At 51.5% G+C, this 24,341-nt stretch overlaps 1 protein-coding gene across 2 annotated transcripts in view; it reads left to right on the top strand.

Moving 5' to 3' along the window:
- The window catches only part of PLXDC1 (plexin domain containing 1), a 55,565-nt gene that overhangs the window by 11,161 nt on the left and 20,063 nt on the right, over positions 1-24,341 (top strand). For both annotated transcript variants that reach the window (XM_032429010.1, XM_032429009.1), the window contains exons 3-7: positions 12,829-12,972; positions 13,261-13,330; positions 13,962-14,084; positions 14,448-14,566; positions 15,539-15,638. In XM_032429010.1, coding sequence (XP_032284901.1) covers positions 12,829-12,972; positions 13,261-13,330; positions 13,962-14,084; positions 14,448-14,566; positions 15,539-15,638 — 556 coding nt within the window. The remainder of the gene's footprint in view (positions 1-12,828; positions 12,973-13,260; positions 13,331-13,961; positions 14,085-14,447; positions 14,567-15,538; positions 15,639-24,341) is intronic.

The raw sequence follows: 24,341 nt of genomic DNA on the forward strand, positions 1-24,341 counted from the left end.
GCCCTGTCTTCTCCATCCTGGAGAACCAAGGAGCCATGGTGGGATGATGGAGTGGAAGACCAGGGAGGGGGGAGAGGTACCCTGAGTAAGGGGGCCCCTGGACACCCTTCCCTACCCCCCAGCTTTGTTGGGCCATCAGTTAAAGAACTGGTCCTTGGGGCACCTGGGTGGCTCAGTTGGTTAAGTGTCTGCCTTCGGCTCAGGTCATGATCTCAGGGTCCTGGGATCGAGCCCCGCATCGGGCTCTCCACTTAGCGGCGAGTCTGCTTCTCCCTTCCCTCTGTGATCTGTCTCGCTTTCGCTCTCTCTCAAATAAATAAAATCTCTTTTAAAAAAATAAAAGTTCCCATGTGATTCTGATGGTCATCTAGGTGTGGGAACTTCTGATCTGTAATATGTCAAACCAATTTTAAAATCAGTTACTAGAATGACCAGCAGAACATGAAGCTTTCTCAGGTACCACGTGGTTATACTTGACAATACGACTCCCACCGTCCTGGGAGCGTCGTGGCCCCCTGGGCAGCCACACATGGAGAGTCCACGTGAAGGAGCAAGGTCCCCCTGGCAGGAGACCCCTCTGACCGCCCCAGAGGCTGCGCCCAGCTCTGCCTGAGCGACAGGAGGATCAGACTTCTACCTCAGCTGGAAGAGAGTTCAGATGTCAGACTGGGATCCAGAAGACGGCCTTGGCAGGCTGAGTGATAGTCGGCCTCACGCCGGATGAAACTACCAGGATAAATATAAATCCTGGCCCTTGAGTTTAAAATAAGTTGGGAGAGATGGGGCTTAGTGGTAGTCCATGAGGAAAAGATGTGGGGCTCCTCACGGCTTGTAGGCTGGAGATGAGTCAGGAGTGTGAAGTGGCCGCCAAGGACGGAGGTGGGAAAGCAGACTGGAAACCAATGGAAACCCACAGAAACCCGGGAACCAGGGCTAGGGCTCTAGAGATCGTGCGGGGCACTTCTTGGCCTGACCATACGCTGAGGGGCCTGTGCCCCCTTTTAGGTGGTTATCTAGAAACCAGAGGAGTCCGGAGTGGCCGATGGAGCTTGCGGGTATTTAGCTTGGTATAGAGAAGGCTCTAGAGAGATGGCTGTTTTCTCAGGGGGCTGTGACTGCTACAGAGGGAATAGACTGTTTTGCTCCACAGAACTTATCACTTCCTGCACCGAATTATCTATGTATTTGTTTATATTGCCTGTCCTCCCCACGGAACGGAAGCCCCATGAGGCCGAGACTTTTCGGACTCTGCCACCGGTGCCTGGCACACGGGAGGAGCTCCTCCTTTGAAGGAACAGAGGAAGCAGGGATGTCTCCCTCCCCAGAAACCTCGGAAGACGGGGTTGTAGAGGAGAAGAGGTTGTGCTGGGGTCCGTCCTTGGACTCAGTGCCTGCAAGGACCCCAACTCTACTCTACTCTTGGGTTCCCGCACACATATGAGAAGAGCAGAGCTTACACACGCCAGAACATGTGGGCGCACGCCTGCGACCCAAGTGCCTCATGCCCGGGGCCTCAGGGGGGCCCCCCCACTCCATTCCCACCTGGAACCCACTAGGCCTTACACTGATCACTGTTTGATGGGGGACACTGATGATCACCCCTTTGGCACAGCAGGGCCTCAAGCCCCACCCCCACCCCCAGGCTGTGTGCCCACTCTGCCCTGGACAGTGGGCAGCCTCGGCCACTCGGGAGCCCAGAAAAGGGCCCTGGAGACACCTGCTTCTCCTGAGTCTCTGCTCAGCTTCTCTGAGAGCTGGGCTCTATTTGACTGGACGAAACCCGATCTAGACCAACACTTGGTGGCAAAGGGCTAGGCAAGAGGGGAGGGGCTGGAAAAGGATATTTCAGTGGATTTGGTTTGGTTTGTTTCAGAAGGTTTTCTTGAGTCTCACCAGGAAAACGTTTCTGCTACTTATCTATCACAGCCTGCTTCATGCCTCTGCTCTGGGGCCATTTCAAGGGGCCGAGGGCCTGGCAGGTGGGCTTCCATTTCCTTTGCTGCCCCACATACCCACCCCGGATGCCTCTCATCTTCTTTCATAGGTCCCCGGGACACCCTCTGGGCCATGGAATTCCCTTCTGGCTCAGGCCCTCTGCCCAGCCCCCATCCCAGACTTTCCCTGCCCAGTCTCTCTGACTCTCTTCCTGTCTTGCCCCCTCTGGCCCAAAACTTTCTTCCCAGTCCCTTCTCCCCAGATCCCTGCCCAGACTCCCTACCCAGCCCTTCTGCCCGGCCCCTCCGCCCAGCCTCCCTAACCAGAGTCCTCTGCTCAGCTCCTTCTGCCCAGCACCCTGGGCTGGCCACCTCGCCACAATGCTCTGTCCAACTCAGACGTTCTTGCTCAGAGGCAGCTCTGAGGCCCCAGGCCAGAGCCCTCTCCTTAGATTTTATTCTCACACCCACTCTACCACCATGCCCCAGTGGAAATAGGACTCTAGGGGTGCCTGGGTGGCTCAGTCGTTAAAGCGTCTGCCTTCGGCTCAGGTCATGATCCCAGGGTCCTGGGATCGAGCCCCACATTGGGCTCCCTGCTCGGCAGGAGGCTTCCTTCCCCCTCTCCCACTCCCCCTGCTTGTGTTCCCTCTCTTGCTGTGTCTCTCTCTGTCAAATAAATAAATCTTTAAAAAAAAAAAAAGAAATAGGACTCTTGTCTGGAACAGGCTTTCCAGAGATTTTCCACCAAGACCAATTCTTTTTTTTTTTTTTTTTTTTAATTTATTTGACAGAGACACATCGAGAGAGGGAACACAAGCAGGGGGAATGGGAGAGGGAGAAGCAGGCTTCCTGCCGAGCAGGGAGCCCGATGTGGGGCTCGATCCCAGGACTCTGGGATCATGACCTGAGCCGAGGGCAGCCGCTTAATGAATGAGCCACCCAAGTGCCCCCCACCAAGACCAATTCTGAGGCCCTGGAACACTGGCAACTTTTTTGGAGGGGGTGGATTGGGGGTTGGAGGGAGCTATAGTGAGAAGTCAGAGACCCTGGGTTGTGGCTCAGTTTATTCTGAGAGGCTGAAAAGGGGAAGGAAGCCTTGGACAAAGTTCTTCTTCCATCCTGGGGACTTCCAATCCTAGCCCAAGGTTTTCTTGTTCTGTGTTTCAGATCTAGCCCAGAGTTTGGGAGGAACCAAGCTTGAGAACGTTCAGATTTGGAGGTTCCCCTGTAATAGAATAGTTCTCTCCATGGTAGGAAAGACTCCCTCCCCCCACCCCAGTCTTCCCTAGGGCTCCACTTCCCTAAGTTCCTCTCCTCTCTGGCCAAGCAAAACTTCCCCACTCTTTCCCCACCATGGGGGGCCTAGGAATGCTGAGGGACCCCACATCCAGGCAGGCACCATGTGGTCCAAGATGGTGGACAGCAAGAAGGATGAATGAGTGCAAATACTTGCCTGGTTTCCACAACCGCCCAAAGGACGCAGTTCCCGAAAGGAGACCTCTAGAAGGCCTCCTCCCCAGATGGGAGGGCCTGGGGGAGATGGCATGGACAGACAGACTCTTAACCCAGGCACCTGGCGAGCAAGCGGTGCTCATGGAGGGACCGCACCGTGCCAGTGGGCTCAGGGGAAGGGATGAGGTGAGGAGGCCGAACCTGGGAGAATTCTGGGAGTAGTGTGTGAGGTAGGTGGAGGGAGGGGAAGCTCACGAAGAGAGAAGATAAGGGGTTTTGTAAGAAGAAGGGGTGTTTGGGAAGGTGGGACATGGAGCCCAGGTGTCTAGTCTCCAGCGGTGTGGAAACAATCTAGCAGTCCTGGCTCCCAGTCTTGACCCTGGCATGTACCAGCTGCCTGCCCCTGGGCTGGATGCTTAACCCCTCAATTAATGAATCCCTGCAAGCCTCCATAGCTTCAAATTTCCCAAATGGGGTGGTAAATACTGATCTCACAGGGTTGATGTTCAAGAGCAAAATGCAAGTTTTCTGATCCTATCATCTCCTCACCCACCCCTTCCGGGCTCGGTACAGGTGCCAAGGACCCCTCCTGGCTGCTCAGCCCCAGGACGTCCATCTCCCACAAAGGTTACTCTTATTGATCCTTTTCCTGTCCTTTGGGCAGGTTGGTTGGTTGGTTGGTTTCTTTCTTTCTGTTTTTCATGTTGAGGTGAGATTTACATAACATAAAATTAACCATTTTATTTTTTTTTAAGATTTATTTATTTTAGAGAGAGAGTGCACACGTGGGGAGAGGGGCAGAGGGAGAGGGAGAGAGAGAATCCCAAACAGATTTCCTGCTGAGTGTGGAGCCCGACATGGAGCTTAATCCCATGACCCATGAAATCATGACCTGAGCCAAAATCACAAGTCGTTTAACTGACTGAGCCACCCAGGCGCCCATGTAACATTAACCATTTTAAAATGAAGTTCATTCAATACATTCATAATGTTGTGCAACCATCACCTCTATCTAGTTCCAGAACATTTTCACCACACCAGAAGGAAATGCTGTGCCATTTAAACAGTTGCTCCCCATCCCCCCTCCCTTCATCCCGAGCAACCACCAATCTCTGTTCTATTTCTATAGATTTACCTATTCTGGATGTCTCACATATAAATGAAATCATACAATATATGACTTTTTGTGTCTGGTTTCTTTCACCTAGCATAATGTTTTCAAGTCTCATCTATTTTATGGCTGAATACTATTCCATTGTACAAATATATCATAATTTGCTTATTCATTCATTTGTTGATAGACACGTGGGCTGTTTCTGCCTTTTGGCTATTGTGAATACTGATGCTGTGAACATGTGTACATGTATTTGTTTGAGGACCTGTTTTCAACTATTAGGACCATATACTTAGGAGCGGAATTGCTGGGTCACATGGCAACTCTACGTTTAACTTTCTGAGGAACCTCCAGTTTTCCCTAGTAGTCAAACCATTTTACGTGCCCGCCAGCAATGTATGAAGGTTTCAAATTCTCCACATCCTTGCCAACATTTGTTATTGTCTTTCTTTTTTTAAATCGTAACATCCTAATGGATGTAAGATGATATTCATTGTGGTTTTGCTTTGTGTTTCCTGAATGACTAATGACGTTAAGCATCTCTTCATGTCTTGTTGGCCATTTGTATATCTTCTTCAGAGAAATGTCTAAAGTCCTTTGCCTCTTTACCCATTTTTAAATTGAGTTGTTTATCTTTTTGTCTTGGGCAGATTTCTTAACCTTTCTTCATTGTCAAATGGGGATGCTATTGTCTAAATGTAATTGCAAAGATGTTCTATAGGAATCTATGTTAAGGGCCTGGCACAGGATGAGGAATGATAAACAGCTGACTCTGAATTACGCTGTGGTCGAGGTGACCAATCATCTTGGTTTTCCCAGGCCTGTCCCTGGGTTTCCGCAGTGAACATCCAGCATCTTGGGAAATTCCAGAACCAGGCAAACTAGGACAGCTGGTCACCCTACTGTGGTCCCAGGTATGGTAGATACTAGGTATCCTTGCCACATCTTTGCTCTAAACCTCAGATTCCTCATCTATAAGGTGGGACTGAGAATGGTTCGTAGAGTTGTTCTAAAAATCAGGTGAGTGAATTGGTTGAGAAAACTAACCAGAAAGGTAGGTGGGGGAAGGTAGTGATTTTCCCCCAGATCTTACCTAGAAGTACAAAAATAGTATGCTAGCAACAAAAGAGGATTTCCTGGCCTTGAAACTTCAGGTTCTATGCTTCATATCCTCAATACTTAAAGTTAGCAGGATTGGCAGCACCTGGGAGCCTATTAGAAATGCAGAAGCTCAGGGGCGCCTGGCTGGCTCAGTCGGTAGAGTGTGCGACTCTTGATCTTAGGGTTGTGAGTTCCAGCCCCATGCTGCGTGTAGCGATTACTTTTAAAAAATTAAAAAATAAAATAAAATAAAATAAATGCAGAAACTCAGGCCCTGCAGAATCGGAATCTGATTCTTGGGTGATTTGGATGCACATTAAGGTTTGAGAAGCACTGCTTTGTATCAAAAGCTTTAAAGCAGGGGAAACAATCCTAGAGGTAGAAAGTACATCAATAAATTCATCACAGCAGTATTTATGAGAGCATAAAAATTAGAAGCTACCTGAATGCTCCAACAATAGGGAAATAATTAAGAAAATTGTGGGTTTTCTTCTGAGTAGATGACCAGGAAGCCATTACAAGCGATGGTTAAAAGACTATGTTTAATATCAAAAACCACTTTATTTATTTATTTATTTATTTTTATTTATTCATGAGAGACAGAGAGAGAGAGGCAGAGGGAGAAGCAGGCTCCCAAGGAGCAGGGAGCCCGATGCGGGACTCGATCCCAGGACCCTGAGATCATGACCTGAGCCGAAGGCAGATGCTTAACCATCTGAGCCACCCAGGCGCCCAAAAACCACTTTAGATATCATGAAACCTGACAGAAGCAGTCCACACACCTGGCTGATCAGCAGGATTATAACCATGTGAAGTTATATTCATATGGAAAAGGCTAGAAGGAAATATGCCAGCATGGGGCCAGATGAGGGACAGGGGAGGTCTGTTTTGTTTTTGTGTTGCCTTGTCCTGTTTCTGTGTGGTGATATGATATATATTTATGCTGTCAAAACCCTGGTTGGCTGATATTTCCTCCTCCTGGTTGGCTGATATGTCCTGTTTCTGTGTGGTGATATGATATATATTTATGCTGTCAAAATCCCTGGTTGGCTGATATTTCCAAAAATAAGTGAATCAGTGCCAAGAGTGGATGGTTCTTCCATTTCCATGAAGTGTGGCGCATTGAGAAATGCTTTATCTAGAAGGCTGGTCCCCACCCTCTTTCTGAGCCTGGTCCAACCCCCCAATTCCAGGGCCTTCCTAGGTCAGCCTCATCCATCCTGACACCTCTTTACCCTGGGCCCTCAGTGCTGACGCCAGCGCCCCTTTGTCTGGCTTGGGTCCCCTCCCTTTCCAGGATAGACCTGCTTTCTGCACTCTGTGATGACGAGTGTTCTGTGTGTGTTTATTTTAACCTGAGGCTTGAATACTTCCAGAGGGCAGATGGAGATTATTATGTGGATACATGAGGTAAGGGAAAATAATAATAACAGGCGATGTTATGGGAGCCCTTCCTGAGTGCAGACCTCATTCTATGGCCTGACATGAAATTCACCCACCTACCCCAGGAGGTGAGTATGTCTAATACTGTCTTGGAACAGAGAGGTGAAGTGCTTGCCTCAGGTTGCACAGCTAGTGAGTGACAGAGCCAGGACAAGAGCCCAGATCTTTCTGCCTTAGGAGTCAAAGGGTTTAACATACCATCTCCTCGTGGATGAAAATGCCTGGCATTTTGGTCCAGACAGGTGCTGCTTCTAGACCAGTGCTTTTCAAACTTTATTGTGCAAAAGAATCCCCTGGGAAGCTTGTTCAAATTTGGATTTTGATCCAGCAAAGTTTGGGGTTGGGTCCGGGATTCTGCATTTCCAATGAGCTCCCAGGTAATGCAGATGCTGCTGGTTCCTGGGGCATATTTGGAGGAGCAGGATCTGGAGAACATTCCTATGGGTCTTGTAAGGCTTCGTGGGATGGTGGAGTCAGAGAATGGATGCCCCCTCCCCCAGCAATCCCATCAGCACCTCCTGGGTTGGACCCAGCTGCCTGGAGCACCGTCCTGACAAGCCTGGCTGGCCAGATCTCTCCAGCAGGCCCTGCAGGGTGCCCTTGGTGGCCTGCCCCAGCATTTTTCACCTGCCAGTTGGCTGGCAGTTGACAGGCTGACGGTGACAGCTTAGCCAGAGTTCCTGTCCAGAAACGTCTTGAGCTCAGCCAAGGTAAATGCTGCCCCGCTGTCAGAAATGAAGCGCCTGGTGGGCTCCGGGCATGAATAATTGAGGCAGAAGAAACACTGTAACAGCAGATGTTTAGGATGGAGCTGGGGTTGGTTTGGAGGAGGCAGCCTCCACAATCAAAACCTTTCTTGGAAAGGCCCAATAAAATCACCGTAATAGCTCCTACTTAGCGAACACCTACTGTGGACCAGGCACTGGGCTAAGAGCTTACACGGGTATGTTTTGTCTAATCCTTTCAAGAACTCGGTGCGGGAGGTTACTGACGAGGGACTGAAGCTGAGAGGAAAGTAATGTTTGGCACTAACTACCATATAGTGGAGCTAGTTTTTGAACTTGGTCTGTCTGACTCCGCAGCCCCTGCACCTGACCCTAGAGCAGCGGTTTTCAAAGTGCACTCCATGGAACCCTAAGGGTTCACAGAGGCACTTCCCGCAGGGGCTGCCGTGGGATGGAGGGTGGTGGAGAAGGAAGTGGCCCAGCAGGCTGGGCTCCAGGCCCTTCTTTCCTTCCCCCAGAATGGCCATACTTTGATGTGATTTATGGATTGAGCTTCCATGGAAGATTAATTGGAAGAAAGGATTTCATGACCAAAAATGTTTGAAATCTGCATCATGCTGCCTCCCAGAACGAATGTGGATTATTGACCAGGGCTTCTTACACGCATTTCAAGGAAACATAGTTCCCTTTGGTGGACTTGCTAAGTAGTCTGGCTCAGGCTATGCCCCCTGTCAGGCCACCCCTGTCCTAGCTTCTAGCCTCCAGGCCACAGTGTCTGGAGGGCTGCTCTCAGGGGGAACGGGACTGCCCCACGGACAGCAGGCCCAACACACTGACCGGCCTGAACTGGGTGAATTCCTGGGACAAGTTCACCGTCAGGCATGGCCTCTAAACCCTTTTAGGAGTCGCGTGTATATGGATTACCGCGAAGAAGCCCTCACATTGACCGGCCTAAGGAGGCCTCTCGGGACCTTGCTTGTATTAATTAAGACATAGATTCAACTATTGTAACAAATGCTCAACTGATGAGGGACTTAGGCACGAGTTTATTCTTCTCCCACATGTAATAGTGTGAGTGTAAGTAAGCGGGGGTTGATGTGGTCTCCATGGTGTTGGGGACGCAGCTTCCCTCTATCTTGCTGCTCTCCCCTCTGCAACACGTGCCTTCTATGCCGTGGTCCAAGATGCTTGCCCATTCCTACTGAGGACAGCTGTTCGGCTGGTCTAACATTGTCCGGATGTAGTCACGTAGCCCCACTCAGCTGTAAGGAGGGCTCGGACATGTAGTCTTAGCTGGGTGGCCATGTGCCTAATGGAAACTAAAGGAAGAAGGAGAGAATGGTTATGGGGAAGCATTTATCCATCTCTGTCATGGGTGGACTTCCTCTACAAAACTGCAGGTGTTGGCAGCAGCGTGAGCAGGGGCCTGCAGTAACAAATGGGAAGTGCCCCCAAGGTTGGGGGATTTCCACATGACTCGTGCCCTCGTCCCCTCCATAGTCAGTCGAGAAGCCGGCAGTGGGACGCTTGGGTGGCTCAGTCAGTTAAGCCTCCGCCTTCAGCTCAGGTCATGATCCCGGGGTCCTGGGATCAAGTCCCGCGTTGGGCTCCTTGCTCAGCCGAGAGTCTGCTTCTCCCTCTCCCCCTTCCCCCACTTGTGTGCTCTCTCTCTACTAAATAAATAAAATGTTAAAAAAAAAAAAAAAGAAGCCAGCAGTGATTGACTTTCTAGAAGAAAAACATGGCAGCCTGGGTGTTGTCAGGGAAAATTCTCCCAGAAATTAGGTTTCTCACTTCTCTCTTCCCATTCAGATTCTCACTGTCTGTGCTGGGGAAGGACTGTCTGGGGTCTCCCTGGAAGACCCTCTGATCACTCCATGAGCAAGTCTCTTCTGGTTAGTGCCCTTTTGGTTCCGAGGAGCTATTTGAGCTGTGTCAGGAGAAAGGTCTATAGGGAGGAGGTAGAGACCTACCATGGGATCTAAGGGCTGGAGATGACAGACAGCCTGATCTCAGCCAGAAACCAGGGCTCCTTTCTTTCTCTCCAGGCCCACCTCTCTTTTTCACTCACCCAGCGTATATTTATTGAAGCCAAATGCATGTAAGGTCTTCCTTCTCCTCTCTATGAACAAGCAGTCACACTTAGGACAATGCCCTGATAACACAGAGACACCCGTCTCCTACATTTGCTGTCTGGTGGAGCCAGGGTTTCTCTTCCTTGCTTGGAAAGCGTCTCCCTCACCAGCTTCAGTTCCTCAGAGAAGAGCTTGAGGAGTCAGGGGACTTCCTCCTGTGTGCAGGACATGCCAGCTTTGGAAGGCTTTCCACAGACTTGGATTCCCAGAGGAGGCAGCTGGTTCCTTCATAAGTGGCTTGTCAGTGCTGAGGGAAGATGCTGTCCTTGTCACCACCCCACACGTTCTCAGCACAACCTCGGGCCCCATCAGCTGCGGGATCCTTGTGACTGAACTAATTCAGCAGGCAGATCCTACCACCTACCATATGCCAGGTGCCAAGCCCTGGGCTAGGGAGGTGCTAGGGGTGAGAAGATGAACACGACACAGTCCCCTCAGCTCTGTGCCCCATAAAGGACCCACGCTGGTCCTTCTGATGCAAGAGAGTTTAACCAATGACTGAAAAGTGGCCCACGTCCCCTTCCAGTGGGAGCAGTTACTTAAACACCCGAGAAACAACGGACAGAGGAAAAGCCTCTGCCTTTGAGTGAGACTGACCCGGTTTCAGAGGGGGCCTATGAGACACCGCCCCAGTCACTCCACCCTTTGCTGTCTTAGCTGAGGCAGCAGAAACACGTTAGCATCTGTTTGGGCTTCTCGAACGACCAGAGCGTGGCTTCTGCCAGGGGGCCCTCATTTCTGACGCTTGGAGGTTTGGCGAAAGCTCTCACCGGGTGAGTCCCCGGAAGCAGGTGATAGAAACCAGACCCTTCTCCAAGCCTCCAAGCAGCTGTTTTTAAACACAGGTCTGCTCTGGTTCCCACGTGGGAGCTGCATTTGGTTGACTCCCACCATAGCTGCCCGTGTCTATTCTCTGCTGTTGTCCTGCTTTGCTTGGTAACACGATCCCATTCCGGTCACCAGAATGCGTGGTGGTAGCAGGGAAACAGCGGATAAGCAGGCCTTCGATGACTATGCTTTGTGACCGTTCACTCGTCGGCAAATCCTCCAGTTGGGCATGTCCTCTGTGCTTAACCCCCACAGATAACCATAGATAAAGGCAGACCTCACCCGGGGGGGATGTCTGGTCCTATAGGAGAGGACGTGGGAGCCCCAGATGGCTTGTGAGCGGAGTGGTGTGGCCTTGCACGTGCCTTAGATTCGTCTGACAGCCGCACGGAGGGCGGGTGGAGGGGTGGGCGGTCTGGAGGCTGGAGGGGAGGAACCAGGCGGTGGCTGTGGGGAGGCCCCCTCCCCTGCCACACCATCCTTCTTCTGCTCATCTTCCCCCCCAACCTGGCCCTGACCCCAGGTCCCCAGAGCGTGTCACTTGTCAGAAGAGCAGAGTCTGCCTCTTGGCGGGGGGAGAGAACAGGCATCCTCCGTCCCTGCTCGTGCTGGGCCCAGGGCAAGGGCCGGCTGGGCAGCTGACGGGTTGGCAGGGAGAACATGGTCTGCTCTGCTGTGTCCGCAGCCCCTGCCACTGGACAGCCTGATTAATGACCCGCCGCGCCTCCAGGGCTCCTCATGGGCCACCAGCCCCATCTCTGCAGCCGCGGCTCTGCCTCCTTCTCCCCCATGGCTGGCGCTCCCACATGGGCTGAAATGCTACGATATGGCCCCCTTGCCCGGGCTCTGCCACCCTTTCTGCTATTTCCTGTCCTCTTTTACATCCTGGCCCTACATGCTTCTGTGCGGGAGAGGCTTTACAGAATTATCTCCCAGCCTGCTGTGTTCTGGCTTGTTCTTCATCTGCATTGGGCTCATGGTAGAAGTTAGAAATGTCTCGAAGGAACCACTGCTGCTTCTCTCCTCTTTCTCAGCCCTCTGGTGACTGTCGTGTGGGCCCTGAATTCTCCCTCTGCTTAAGGGTTTGTGTCTGTGTGTCCTACTTGCATAAGTCCACCTCCTCCGTCAGACTAGCAGCTTCCCAAGATCAAGGGTCTGCCTCCATCTTTATTTTTTATTTATCTCTTCATTATTTTTTTGAGGGGTGGGGAGGGGCAGAGGGAGAAGGAGAGAGAGAATCTTTAGCTTTACTTTATTTTTTTTTTCAATATTTTATTTATTTATTTGACAGAGAAAGACACAGCGAGAGAGGGAACACAAGCAGGGGGAGTGGGAGAGGGAGAAGCAGGCTTCCCTCTGAGCAGGGAGCCCGATGCGGGGCTCCATCCCAGGACCCCGGGATCATGACCTGAGCCGAAGGCAGATGCTTAACAACTGAGCCACCCAGGTGCCCCGAGGAGAGAGAGAATCTTAAGCAGGTTCCATGCCCAGCAGAGCCCGACGCGGGGCTCGGTCTTGCAACCCTGAATCATGACCTGAGCCGAAACCAAGAGTTGGACTCTTAACCGGCTGAGTCACCCAGGCGCCCCTCTGCCTCCATCTTTAGACTGGTGGCTTCTAAGATCCAGTTTTTTCTTTTCCCTGAAGCAGGGTAACCCTGGGCAGCGACTGTCTCCCCTTCGGTCTGAGAGCTCCTTGAAGACAGGAGCGCTGTTTGGGGGTACCCTGTCTGTTTCTCGCTGATGCCCCAAGCTGAACTCTGCCTTGGGCGTGCGCTGTAGATACTCAGGGGCTGCAGGGAAAGCCTCCTGGCCTATCTGGAAATGGCAGGGCTGAGCATGGGTACAGCAGGTGTGGATTTGGCTGCGGCCAGAGCTGTTGGGGCATGGCTATGGGCCTGGTACTGAGCTACTATCTGGGGCCAAGAGGAACCCAGGACATCCAGGCCGAAACGAGCCCTCAAGGCCACAGGTCCCGCTCCAGGGAGGGCGGTGACTTCGCATCAGAAGTCTGTGCAGGGAAGGGGCAGAGGATGGCTCCTGGCCAGCCCGACTCCTCATACCTCCTGTGGTTTCTGTCTCGGGTGGGAGCAGGAGGACAACCACAACTACTATGTGTCCCGTCTGTATGGCGCCAGCGAGCCCCGAAGCCGGGAGCTGTGGGTGGATGTGGCCAAGGCCAACCAGAGCCAAGTGAAGGTCCACAGGATCCTCTCCAACACCCACCGGCAGGCTTCGGTGAGTATGCTAGTCCCTGGCAGCGCTGCCTTGGGCGGGGAGGCTGGGGACCAGGGCATTCTGCCTGGTCAGTGGGCGTGGTTGTGGCCTGAGGTCCGTAATCCGGGAGGTGCCTTCCAGGGAACCCTGGGGGGGGCTGGCCAGAGTTAAGGTGCCCACCCCCGGTCCTGGGGGCCTGTCCTGGACATGCCTGCCCCCTGCCCTGTCCAGACAAGCATGGGGCAGTGTGGGTGCCCAGCTTCCTGGCCTACAGCTTGGCCCATGCTGATTCTCTCCCGTGCCCTGCAGAGAGTGGTCTTGTCCTTTGATTTTCCTTTCTACGGGCATCCTCTGCGGCAGATCACCATAGCAACTGGAGGTAAGGCTGTGTTCGCGGGGCTGGGGGAGGTTTGGAGATCTCAGCCAGAGCCCAAGGGACCTACCTGGGAAGGTTCACTGGAGACAGGGGTGTACAGATAGACAGTGGAGGGTCCCACATTGGGCTCTCTTGGGACCCCAGTCTCAGGAGGGAGATGAGTGTGTGTGTTGGACCACCTCTGGGACGTTGGCTGACTTACGTGTGTGTGTGTGTGTGTGTGTGTGTGTGTGTGTGTGTGTGTCCTTCTGGGCCAGCTCAGGCCAGCGTGGGCAATCCCTGGAGTCCCTGTGCTTCAGTCTGTGAATGAGGGAGGAGGAGACTTCACTGCGGGTCTGGCTCCTGGGATCAGGCTCCTTGTTGATATGAGGAGCCCATCTTAGATTCCTGTGCACCTTCCCAGGGACAGGGAGAGGTGGAAGTCTGTGCCCCGCTGGAGGGGCAGGGAGAGCCTTCTCTGCTCTGGAGCCCCTTTGCTCCATACACAACAGACCCGGAGCCCAGCAGGTGGGGATGGGGAACAGAGGTCCAAGATTTGCTTCCAGCTCCATCTGCACCGGCCCTTCCTGCACAGGGAAGCAACCCCTCTAGGCCTTCTCTGGTGATTCCTCTGCCTTTATCCCCCCCCCGCCAGGCTTCATCTTCATGGGGGACACGATCCATCGGATGCTCACAGCTACTCAGTATGTGGCACCTCTGATGGCCAACTTCAACCCCGGCTACTCCGAGAATTCGACAGTCGCTTACTTTGACAATGGTGAGACCAGATCTCAGAGTTTAGGTCAACTGGCTCCAGGGCTCACTTGGTCCAGCCCCTTTAGAGGAGCCCCAAGTCTAGAGAGGACAAGGGACTTGCCCATGGTCACACAGCAAGGCAGGCTGAGTTCAGTGTCCTCCTCTCTAAGATGGGGACAGGATGCCTGTGACCGAGCAGGATCTGATGAGATAACAACAGAAAAGCGCTTGGCTCTTAGCAGAGGTGACCAACATTACAGACCTCGATTCTCTCTTACTCTCACCGGATTGTCCCTTGAGCACCCAGTCCCCGGCCATGCCTGCCTTGGGGCCCTCCTCCCTGCCCTGCCTCCCTGGCCAGCTAGGTCTCTGCTCTCCTCCCCAGGGACAGTCTTTATTGTTCAGTGGGACCACGTCTACCTCCAAGGCCGGGAGGACAGGGGCAGCTTCACTTTCCAGGCCGCTCTGTACCACGATGGCCGCATTGTATTTGGCTACAAAGAGGTGAGTGAGCTTAGCTGCGGAGATGGCTGGGTCTTGGAGTCTTCCATTCAGCAAATATCTGTAGAGAGCCTGAAAATGTGCCAGGCGTAGGCCTCAGTGCTGGGAATACAGCAGTTAATGAGATGGCCGGAGGCCCTGCCCTTGTAGGGCTGTAGGTCTGGTTGGGGAGATAGATGGTAATTGCAGGGACAAATGTAGAATCACCACTGTGACAAGTGTTCCTAAGCAGAGGTGCCTGGTGCCAGGAGAGCCTTTTTTTTTTTCCCCTTTTTCTTTTTTTTTCTTCATGAGGCTTTTGACCTCAGCAGAGGTCAGGGGAGGCTTCCCTGAGGAAAAGAGTTAAAATCTGCAGGATGCATAGGACTTAAGGAAGCAAAGAGGAGCGGGAGAAGCACATTCAAAGGTCCTGTGGCAGGACAGAGCAGGGCTGGTTCAAAGCATTGAAAGAAGACAGCAAGGCTGGAGGGGAGAGAGTGGGGGGCAAGATAGGGCAGAGGAACACCCAGCTTTGCCCTTGAGAAAGGTCACTCTGGTTTCAGAGTGCAGAACAGAGTGTTGGTGGCTCAGAGGGAAGGCTGCGGGATGGTTTTGGAGAGAGATGTTGCCAGCTTGGAGTAAGGTAGGGTGAGATGGAGAGAACTGGACAGATTTAAGAGCCAGTGAGCAAGTGAATTAATAGGATTTGGAGATGTGTTAGGTGGAGGAAGGCAGAGATGGAAGAAAGGGGGTGACTCCCAGGTTTCTGGCCTGCACGGAGGTGCCATCCACTAAGAGCAAAGAAAAAAAGGAAATGTCCTGGAGATGGTGTGGGGGAGACTTGCAAGTTGGGGGGGCCCATTGGATTTGGGATATCTTTGAGTCCTCCGAGAGGTGCCGCACAGCAGGCGGATGCATCTGGAGCTCAGAGGGGAGGTCTAGGCTGGCCCAAGGGTGTTTAGGGAGGTAGATGGAGCCTCTTCTCCCCTGCTGCAGATCCCTATGTCCGTCCTGGAAATCAGCTCCTCCCAGCACCCCGTCAAAGCAGGCCTGTCAGACGCCTTCATGATTCTCAACCCTTCCCCGGATGTACCAGGTGAGTCCCTAGGGATCCAGTGGAGCTCTCGATGGGCTTGGACTGAGCTCCAACCGAGGGCAGGTGGGGATTGGCAGTGGAGGGAGTGGATGGAGGACAGAGAGCTGAGCAGGAACTGAGGGAAGATGGAGCATAATGAGTTCCAACTTTTCTTCATTAAAGCAGAGGAACCCTTTACACGTCCCCCACCCCGCCTCCCCCGGTGAAATCTCCAGTGGGAGGTGCTGCTCTGGTTTTGGAGGGGAAAGGAGCTACTCAGCACCCCGTCCATTTAGAAAATCTCCAAAAACACCAAATTAGGGTTTTGGGTCCTCCCAGGACACAACTATAATTGCAAACCCATCCCAGGTGATAGGAGCCTCACAGAAGGAAGACAGTCTCAGCCACATCGTTATCTCCCTGTCCTTCGGCAAATCAGATCTCGCTAGCCTCAGTTGCTTCTTCTGTAAAATGGAACGGCGCTTTTTCCTTCCTGGTCCTCCTCCAGTTCTGATATTTTGGGGGCATCACAGCTCTTTCTCTCCCGCTTCTAACCCCCCTGCTGACTCCCAAGAGGGTCTTGAATTCACATTTCTGGGGGAGGCATTGCAGGCATGCCACCCCCTGGCTCTGACACTTTTAAACCTGAGCTCTTCTGCTGTGCAGTGTATGCCAAAGTCCTGTCTAGGGGCGCCTGGGTGGTTCAGGCAGTTAAGCATCTGCCTTCGGCTCAGGTCATGATCCCGGAGTCCTGGGATCGAGCCCCGCATTGGGCTCCCAGCTCAGCAGGGCATCTGCTTCTCCCTGTCCCTCTGCCCCTCCCCGTGTTTCTCTCTCTCTCCCTCAAATAATTAATAAAATCTTTTTTTAAAAAAAGTCCTTCTGTCTAACCTGCAGGACCCCAAAGAGGAGCAGACCCTTGTCTGTTCTCCTCTATCCCTCTCTGTACTTGATGGGACTAGGGGATATTCTGAACTCCACCCTAGCCACGTCAGGCCGGATGAAAGGACGTGGGTGGAAGGCACCAAAGTGCTTTCCTGCAGAGAGGCAAGGCACCACCATTCTGGGAACTCCAGGGATTCCAGGGGAAGTATCTTCCCTGCATCTGTTGGTTGAGTTCAATCAATACACATGTTCTGAGTTTCTACTCTACACTATGTTCTGGGTGCTCTTGAGATACAATGAAGAGGAAGTCATGGAGGGATTCATCCTCTGAGCAGAGCCTCTGTCCCTAACGGAAATCTGAGGGAAGGGACCAGGGCTCATGTTACAAGCCTTTATCCAGCACCTTCCATGTGCAAGGTTCAGTCCAGTGTGAGGGGCTTGGCTCTGGAGTTGGAAGCATGGAGTCCAAACTCTCCGCAAGCATCTGACCTCTGGCAAGTCACTTATCCTCTTAAAGTTTATTTCTTTATCTGTAGTTGGGGATGTAAGTGGTTCGTACCTGCTAAGGTATTGTGAAAATGAATGCAATGCACGTGAAGCGTTCAGTCCGACGTCTGGCTCATCGAGTCTGTGAGTCCTGCTTTAGGATATCTTCCTAAGCTAGCCTTTAGCACACGACACAGTGTTTGATAGTCTAGCAAGACATCTGGTACGGTAGCAAACAGTGCAGAATGAGAGCATGTGATGTCCCGGGGCTGCTGTGTCACGGGTCGGATGCCACGCCCACAGGACTTTCACATGACTTTTGTAGCTAGTGGGAAAACAATCATGTGTACATGGGGGAAGTTTCCCAAACTTGCCCCATGTACACATCACCTTTGAGTTTTTTGCCATTAACATGAATTACTATTCTGTTATTATGAATGCTTTTCTTTCTTTCTTTTTTTTTAAGATTTTATTTATTTGTCAGAGAGAGAGAGAGAGAGAGAGAGAGAGAGAGCACCAGCAGGGGGAGCAGCAGGCTGAGGGAGAAGCAGGCTCCCTGCTAAGCAGGGAGCCCGATGCGGGACTTGATCCCAGGACTCTGGGATCATGACCAGAGCCGAAGGCAAATGCTTAAACCAAACCAACTGAGCCACCCAGGTGTCCCTATGAATGCTCTTCTTTATCCTAATCTATAAAATGATATTTTTGCACAAATAAATGTACCTGGTCTAAAACTCAAAAGATCCAAAGTTTGTATAGAAACAGTTAGGTTTTGGGGGGCAATGGGGGAAAAAAAAGAAAAAATTAGGTTTCTCTCCCATACCTGACCCCTGTCCCTAGTTTTCCTTTCTGGAGGCAACCCCACTACTGGCTTATTTCTAGAGCTATAAGCCTACAGGTAAGCATATGTTTGGATATTTAACACAAACGATGGTATATGATGCCACTGTTCTGCCCTTGAACGAAGTATATCCTGCCCATCATTCCATATCAGCTCACACCTCATTCTTTTTAATAGCTACTTGATAGCCTGTCACACAGATGTACCTTAATTTAGCCAACTCCCTGGACATAGGTTTTACAGCTGTTTCCCATTTTTGCTACAACAAATAACGCTGCAGTGAATATTCTTGCAAGTAGCTATTTTTATGCCCCGTTGTATTCCCGCAAGATAAATCCCCACTACTCCTCCTGCCCCTCCCTGACCTTCCCTGAGCACTCAGTGCTCTAGCAAGCGGCTCACCGAGACCCTGCTCCATGGCCCAGTTCTCACTGGCCGGTGAATGCCTGCACTGAGCTGGCTGCTACCTAGTTCAGTATCTCTCTGATTGTATTAGTTAGTTCTTGCTGCATAACAAATTATCCTGAAACGTAGCAGCTTAAAACAGCAAACATATTATCAGCCCAGAGTTTCTGTGGATCCGCATGGCTTTGCTGGGTCCTCCGGTTCAGGCTCTTGCCCAGGCGGCTCTCAAGGTGCTTTGCCAGGTTACAGTCATCTCAACCACCGATTGGGGTGGGGGTCTGCTTCCAAGAGCTCTCACATGGGTGTGGGCAGGATTGACTTCCTTGAGGAGGCCCCCCTCGGTTCCTGCCATGTGGACCTCCCCATAGGAGAGCTAGCTGGCTTCCACCAGAGCAGGCAAGCAAGACAGCCGTAGAGGGTGGGCAAGACAGAGGCCAGTCTTTTTGTAACCTGATCTCAGAAGTGCCATCCCATCACTTTCGCCATATTCTATGGGTTAGAAGCAAGTCACTAGGTCCAGCCCACACTCAGGACAGGATTCCACTGGGTGTCAATACCAGGAGGTGGGGCCATTGGGGGCTACATTGGAGGTTGTCTGATTACCATGCTGATTATCATCCCATCCCCAGGCTCTGAGCTTTATCTTATTTGGTCATCCTCCCAACACTGCAAGTGAAGTCTCTACTTTCTAAATGAGGACACAGAGGCTCAGAGACTTGTGAAGTGACTTTCTTGTAATCACACAGCTCCGAGAGAGAACTGAAACCCAGATCTTCCTTTTTTTTTTTTTTTTTTTTTAAAACCCTGGGGTCGACCTTTGAGACTTTCTAAATCTAACCCAGCCTCATTCCAGCCGGAGGGCGAATCCTTTCCTCCTCAGCTCCCCAAACACCCACAGCCCTATATGTGCACATCCCAGGCTGTTTTACGGGATGGGCAGTTCTTAATGCCCAGGTACCCGCCACCCGTGTGCCTTACGGAACCCCGTCCGTCTCATTGGTGCCTCTCTCACAGGGCTTTGTGGGCTGGCAGGGTCTCAGGAAATGTGTGTTGGATCCAGCTGTTGTATGAGGCTGAATTAGAGGAAGTCAGATCCCCCCAGGGAGTGTCTGCATCTGAGCTTTGTCAGTGATTCTGGAATGAAAGGCTGTTTTAGAGCAAGCCAGGGAGATGTGGGGAGGCGGGAAGAGGGGCAGGGGAGGAAGCACAGCCCACCTGCAAAAATAGCAGGCCAGTTGCGCCTGCTCTGATTATGTCATTCTCTGGCCCCTCGTTGCTGCAGCATGAAGTCAAAATCCTTAACGTGGTGTTCAAGGTCCTGCGCAGCTGACACAGCCTTCATCATCCACCACTCTCTGTCGGGCATCACTGGTCTGTATGCCCTGTTCCCCAAACGTGCCAAGGGCTGTCCACATCTCCAGGACACAGTTTTTTTTTTTTTTTTTTTAAGATTTTATTTATTCATTTGACAGAGAGAGAGAGAGAGAGAGGACAAGCAGGGGGAGAAGCAGACTCCCTGCTGAGCTGGGAGCCCGACATGGGGCCATGGGGCCATGGGACCCAATCCCAGGACCTGGAGATCATGACCTGAGCCGAAAGCAGATGCCCAACCACCTGAGCCACCCAGGTGCCCCTCTATGACACAGTTCTTGTATAAAATGGCACCGATTTCAACCCTTTTGTCACTTGGCAAAATTCTCGTCATCCGTTGGTCCAGCTCAGATATTGTCTGCTCCCTGCGGCAGAACTCATGGTTTCCTCAGGCCCCTTCTCCCCAACTGGCCATGGGCTCCTTGGGGGCTCACCGTGGCCCCAGGGCTTAGCTCAGTGCCCGCGGCAGGGCAGGCGCTGAAAAAATGAGGACTAGGGCAAGAGTGGGTGCCCCTGAAGGGAATGGGAGCAGCAGAGACCTTCTCCTCTGCCCTCTGGTGACCCCAAATGAGAACAGAGGCCTGATGCCACTTGAGGTGGAGGGAGTACTTTAGTAATTAATTGCATCTCTCTCTGTCCAGCATTTAGCCTGGCTCTGAGCATAGACTTTAGGAGGAATATTGAGGTGTGGATGGAGCATATTCATATGCAAGCATTTTTCTGGGACAGCATCCATGGCCTTCATTGGGTTTTTAAATGGGCCACCACCTCTCCTTTGGGCAGTGATGGATTTTATGTGGCTGAGAGGTCAGATTCCTCTGGGTCTGCTATTCAACCCACAAGTAGGGAATTAGTTTGGATTAAGCTGAGCTGCAGATAACAGTAAATCCCAAATAACCATGGCTTCAATGAGATACAAATTCAGGGACAGCTTTCTGGTCTGCAGCTCCTATTATTACCACAGATATTCCCATTGTCCAAGCCTCCCTGGGACACGGCCACCAGAATGGATGGTATCACTGTCTTTGTACCCAAGCCCCTCCCTGCCTGGAGTGCAATGAGAAGTGGAGGCTGGTTTCCCCACTGTTCCAGAATCCCCCAGCCACTGAACCCAGTCTGGTGTCTGGTCTGCAGAACTGACTCTCTCCCCAGGCTCCACTTTCCTCCCACCCCTGCCTGAGGGTGGGGGTGGGGGGGCGGGGAATTCAGCACAGGCTCACTCTTGGGGTTGAGGGAAGGAGATGCTGCAAACAGCCAGAGTTTATCTTACCATTATTTCCTTACATAAACTGCTACACCAGCTTTGCAGCAGAGAGCCTGCAGGGCATGCCTGATGCAGAGAAAAGATCGATGGGCAATTAGCAGCAGCTTTTTGCAGAGGCTCTCAAAACATACAAGGTAGTTTATAGGCTCTTTATTTGGCCTCCGGGGCCCCCAGAAGTCAATAAAATTTCCTCTATTCATTTGTTTAAGAAACTCTTTCTTGGGGGGGTGCCTGGGTGGCTCAGTTGTTAAGCGTCTGCCTTCGGCTCAGGTCATGATCTCAGGGTCCTGGGATCGAGCCCCGCATCGGGCTCCCTGCTCCGCAGGAAGCCTGCTTCTCCCTCTCCCACTCCCCCTGCTTGTGTTCCCTCTCTCAAGCTGTGTCTCTCTCTGTCAGGTAGATAAATGAAATCTTTTTTTTTTTTTTTTAAAGAAACTCTTTCTTGGGGCACCTGGTGGCTCAGTTGGTTAAGCATCTGCCTTCGGCTCAGGTCATGATCCCAGGGTCCTGGGACTGAGCCCCGCATCACTCTCTGCTCAGTGGGGAGTCTGCTTCTCCCTCTCCCCTGCTTGTGCTCTCTCTTGCTATCGCTCTCTCTCTCTCTCTCAAATAAATAAATAAAATCTTAAAAAAAAAAAAAAAAACCTCTTTCTTTCATGGACAGGATAAAAGCAACTTTAGTGTAGCCAATGTCAAAACTGACAGAGGTTCTGAATTAGTGGAATCAGTTAATGAGGATTTCATTATTCAGGGCTCCAAATTGTAGCCCACCCCTTGGGATATGGGACCCTCATTGTGCTCACCTCTGGGGTCCCCTGCTGGGGCTCCATTTATGATTATTGAATGAATAGTCAAATGAGCAAGGAAATAAATGAACGAGGGACGCCTGGGTGGCTCAGTCGGTGTAGCATCTGCCTTTGGCTCAGGCTGTGATCCTGGGGTCTTGGGATCGAGCCCCGCATCAGGCTCCCTGCTCAGCGGGGAGTCTGCTCCTCCTTCTGCCCCTCCCCCTGCTTGTGCTCTCTCTCTCTCTCTCTCTCTCTGTCAAAATAAATAAATAAAATCTTTTTTAAAAAAGGAAATACATGAATGAAAAAACACAAACTTTTTCCAAAACTACCATCTTATATTTTTTGTATTGGAACCACCTATTTTGGAGGGCAATTTGTGGCAGGACTAGTCAGTCTGATTTCTTCTGACCCATCCAACTCTTCCCCACCAGTGTCTGGTTTTGAAACAAAATGGGACATGTAAACCTCTCTTTTGAGCTGCAAACGTCTCTTGTTTAGGCAGAAGTGCTTTCCACTTCTGGATCTTAGTATTTCTGAATCTTTGATGAGTGGAGGCAGAGATAAAAACAGAACGTCTCAAACTGCCAGAAATGTGGCTTTGGCGTGGCCTCTCTGTCTTGGTTCTGGAGAGATCTGTTGGTCATGCAGATGGACGTCATCATCCTTGGGCGAGCCCCAGATGTTGGCGAGATAATCCAAAAGCAAATAACTCAGGCAGGGATATTAAGAGTTCTGTTTATAGAGAAATAAAAATATTACCAAAGCCATACACTCAAACAAGTACAAGTTGGCCGTTGAAGTGAGCAAATATTTTTAATCAGAGGTCTATTTCCGCACACCCACCCTCATCTCCCTTCCTACCGTACTCATCTCCCCTGCCCTGCGGTAGGGCGATCAGTGACAGTCTTTGGAGCACATCTGACCCTGTCTGGCTGCGTCCTTCCTTGAAGCACACCCACAGCTTTGGTTCCTCGGCCCAGGTGGTGGGGAGACCCATCCCTAGATTCTGGTGTGAGGTTTGCTGGGAGCCTTGCCTTCCCTGGTTGCTGCTTGTGGGTCTCGATCCCTGAAATCGGCCTCCTTGACAAGTTCATGTCTCCATTCATGCCCAACCCTGACTCCACTTGTCGCTGCCATTTCACCTTCCTTCCCACCCTGGGGACAAGTTCTCCTCTACATCCTTGCAGGTGGAGAGATCTGGAAAGCCAGGTCTCCTCTCCTTTGAGCTCTAAGGTGGGAAGGGGCATGTCTGGCTGCACAGCCCATTGGGGGCTGCCCTTTCGAGAAAGGCCATAGTCTGGTGGGCTGGGGAGGAAGGGCGTTCTTCCTTAAGACTGTGGACTGAAGTTATAATAAGTTGCTGAGGGTTTTGTGACTATCTATAATCCACTCATTCATTCACAGTCATTTTTTGAGGCCCTGTTATGTGCGCGGCCTGGTGCTAGGGACTGGGGGATGGAGGGAGCTCACAGCCTGGTGGGGCAGGTGGCCAGCAAAGTCAATATTGATGGAGTGGTATAACAGGTGACACTGGACATCGTGCAGGAAGCTGTGAAGCTCAGAGGAGGGGCCACTAACTGTGCCCAGGGAGGGTGGAGAAGCCTTCAGGGAGGGCTTGTCCTTTGAGTTGAGTCTTGAGGGAGGAAGCAGATAAGGAAGAAAAGTTTACATAGACTCTAGACCCGATGGTCTCAGGCCCCTTGGAAGACCTGGAATTTCACTTTGTTTTCTTCCCTTTACATTTTAGTGCTAAAAGGGGTGATTTTTCAGAAGGAGAGATGGCCCTTGGGGGTGGTGTGTGGGACAGAGCTGTGGCAGGCTGCCTGGGTGTCCTCTCTCTAGATGTCCCACATCCCCTAGGCTCACTCAAATCCCAGGCCACCTTCCCATAGCAATTGGTGCCACACGGGGAGGGCCCTGCAGCGCATATGGACCTTTATTAAAGATTAAAGATTAAAAACTGAGCAGAAAAATTACAGAAAGCTGACCTTCCTCACCCCAATCTTTCCCAGACCCCACTCCTGCTTGGCAACGGGCCTTTCTTGTACCAAAAAAATTGTGTGTGTACAGGGCTCTGTGAACCTCACTCCCTCAGCTTTTGACGGAGGAGTCTCTCCTCCCTAGGACCTTGGTAAGCCTGTAGACGTCGGGCAGTGACTGCCTGAGATATATGAAGCTTTCTTCTCAGCCCCTTCCCTTTTAGGCTTAGGCTTGCTTAGGAGAACAATAAGCACACAATTACTCCATCTTTGGGATGTTGGCTTAATTATTTATTTTTACTGAAACATTGTAAATGTTTCCTTTCTACCCTTTCAGAAACGCAAATACAGTGGTTCCCCCCCCCCCCCCTTATCTGCGGGCACACGTTCCATGATCCCCAGCGGATGCTTGAAACCAGGGGTAGCACTGAAGCTTATAGATACTATGTTTCTTCCTATAAACACATACCTATGATAAAGTTTAATTTATAAACTAGGCACAGTAAGAGATTAACAACAGTAACTAGTAATAAAACAGAGCAATGATAGTAATGTCAAGTTATAAACGTTAAGTGAATGTGGTCTGTCTCTCTTACTGTACTGTACTCACCCTCCTTTTGTGAGGAGATGGAGGGAGTTGAGTGGCGTGGCTGACGGCGGGGGGGGGGGGGGGGGGGGGGGGGGGGGGGGGGGGGGGGGGGG

The sequence above is a fragment of the Phoca vitulina genome, unplaced genomic scaffold, assembly GCF_004348235.1.
Source record: "Phoca vitulina isolate PV1807 unplaced genomic scaffold, GSC_HSeal_1.0 scaffold40, whole genome shotgun sequence".
Classification (NCBI taxonomy): Eukaryota; Metazoa; Chordata; class Mammalia; order Carnivora; family Phocidae; genus Phoca; species Phoca vitulina.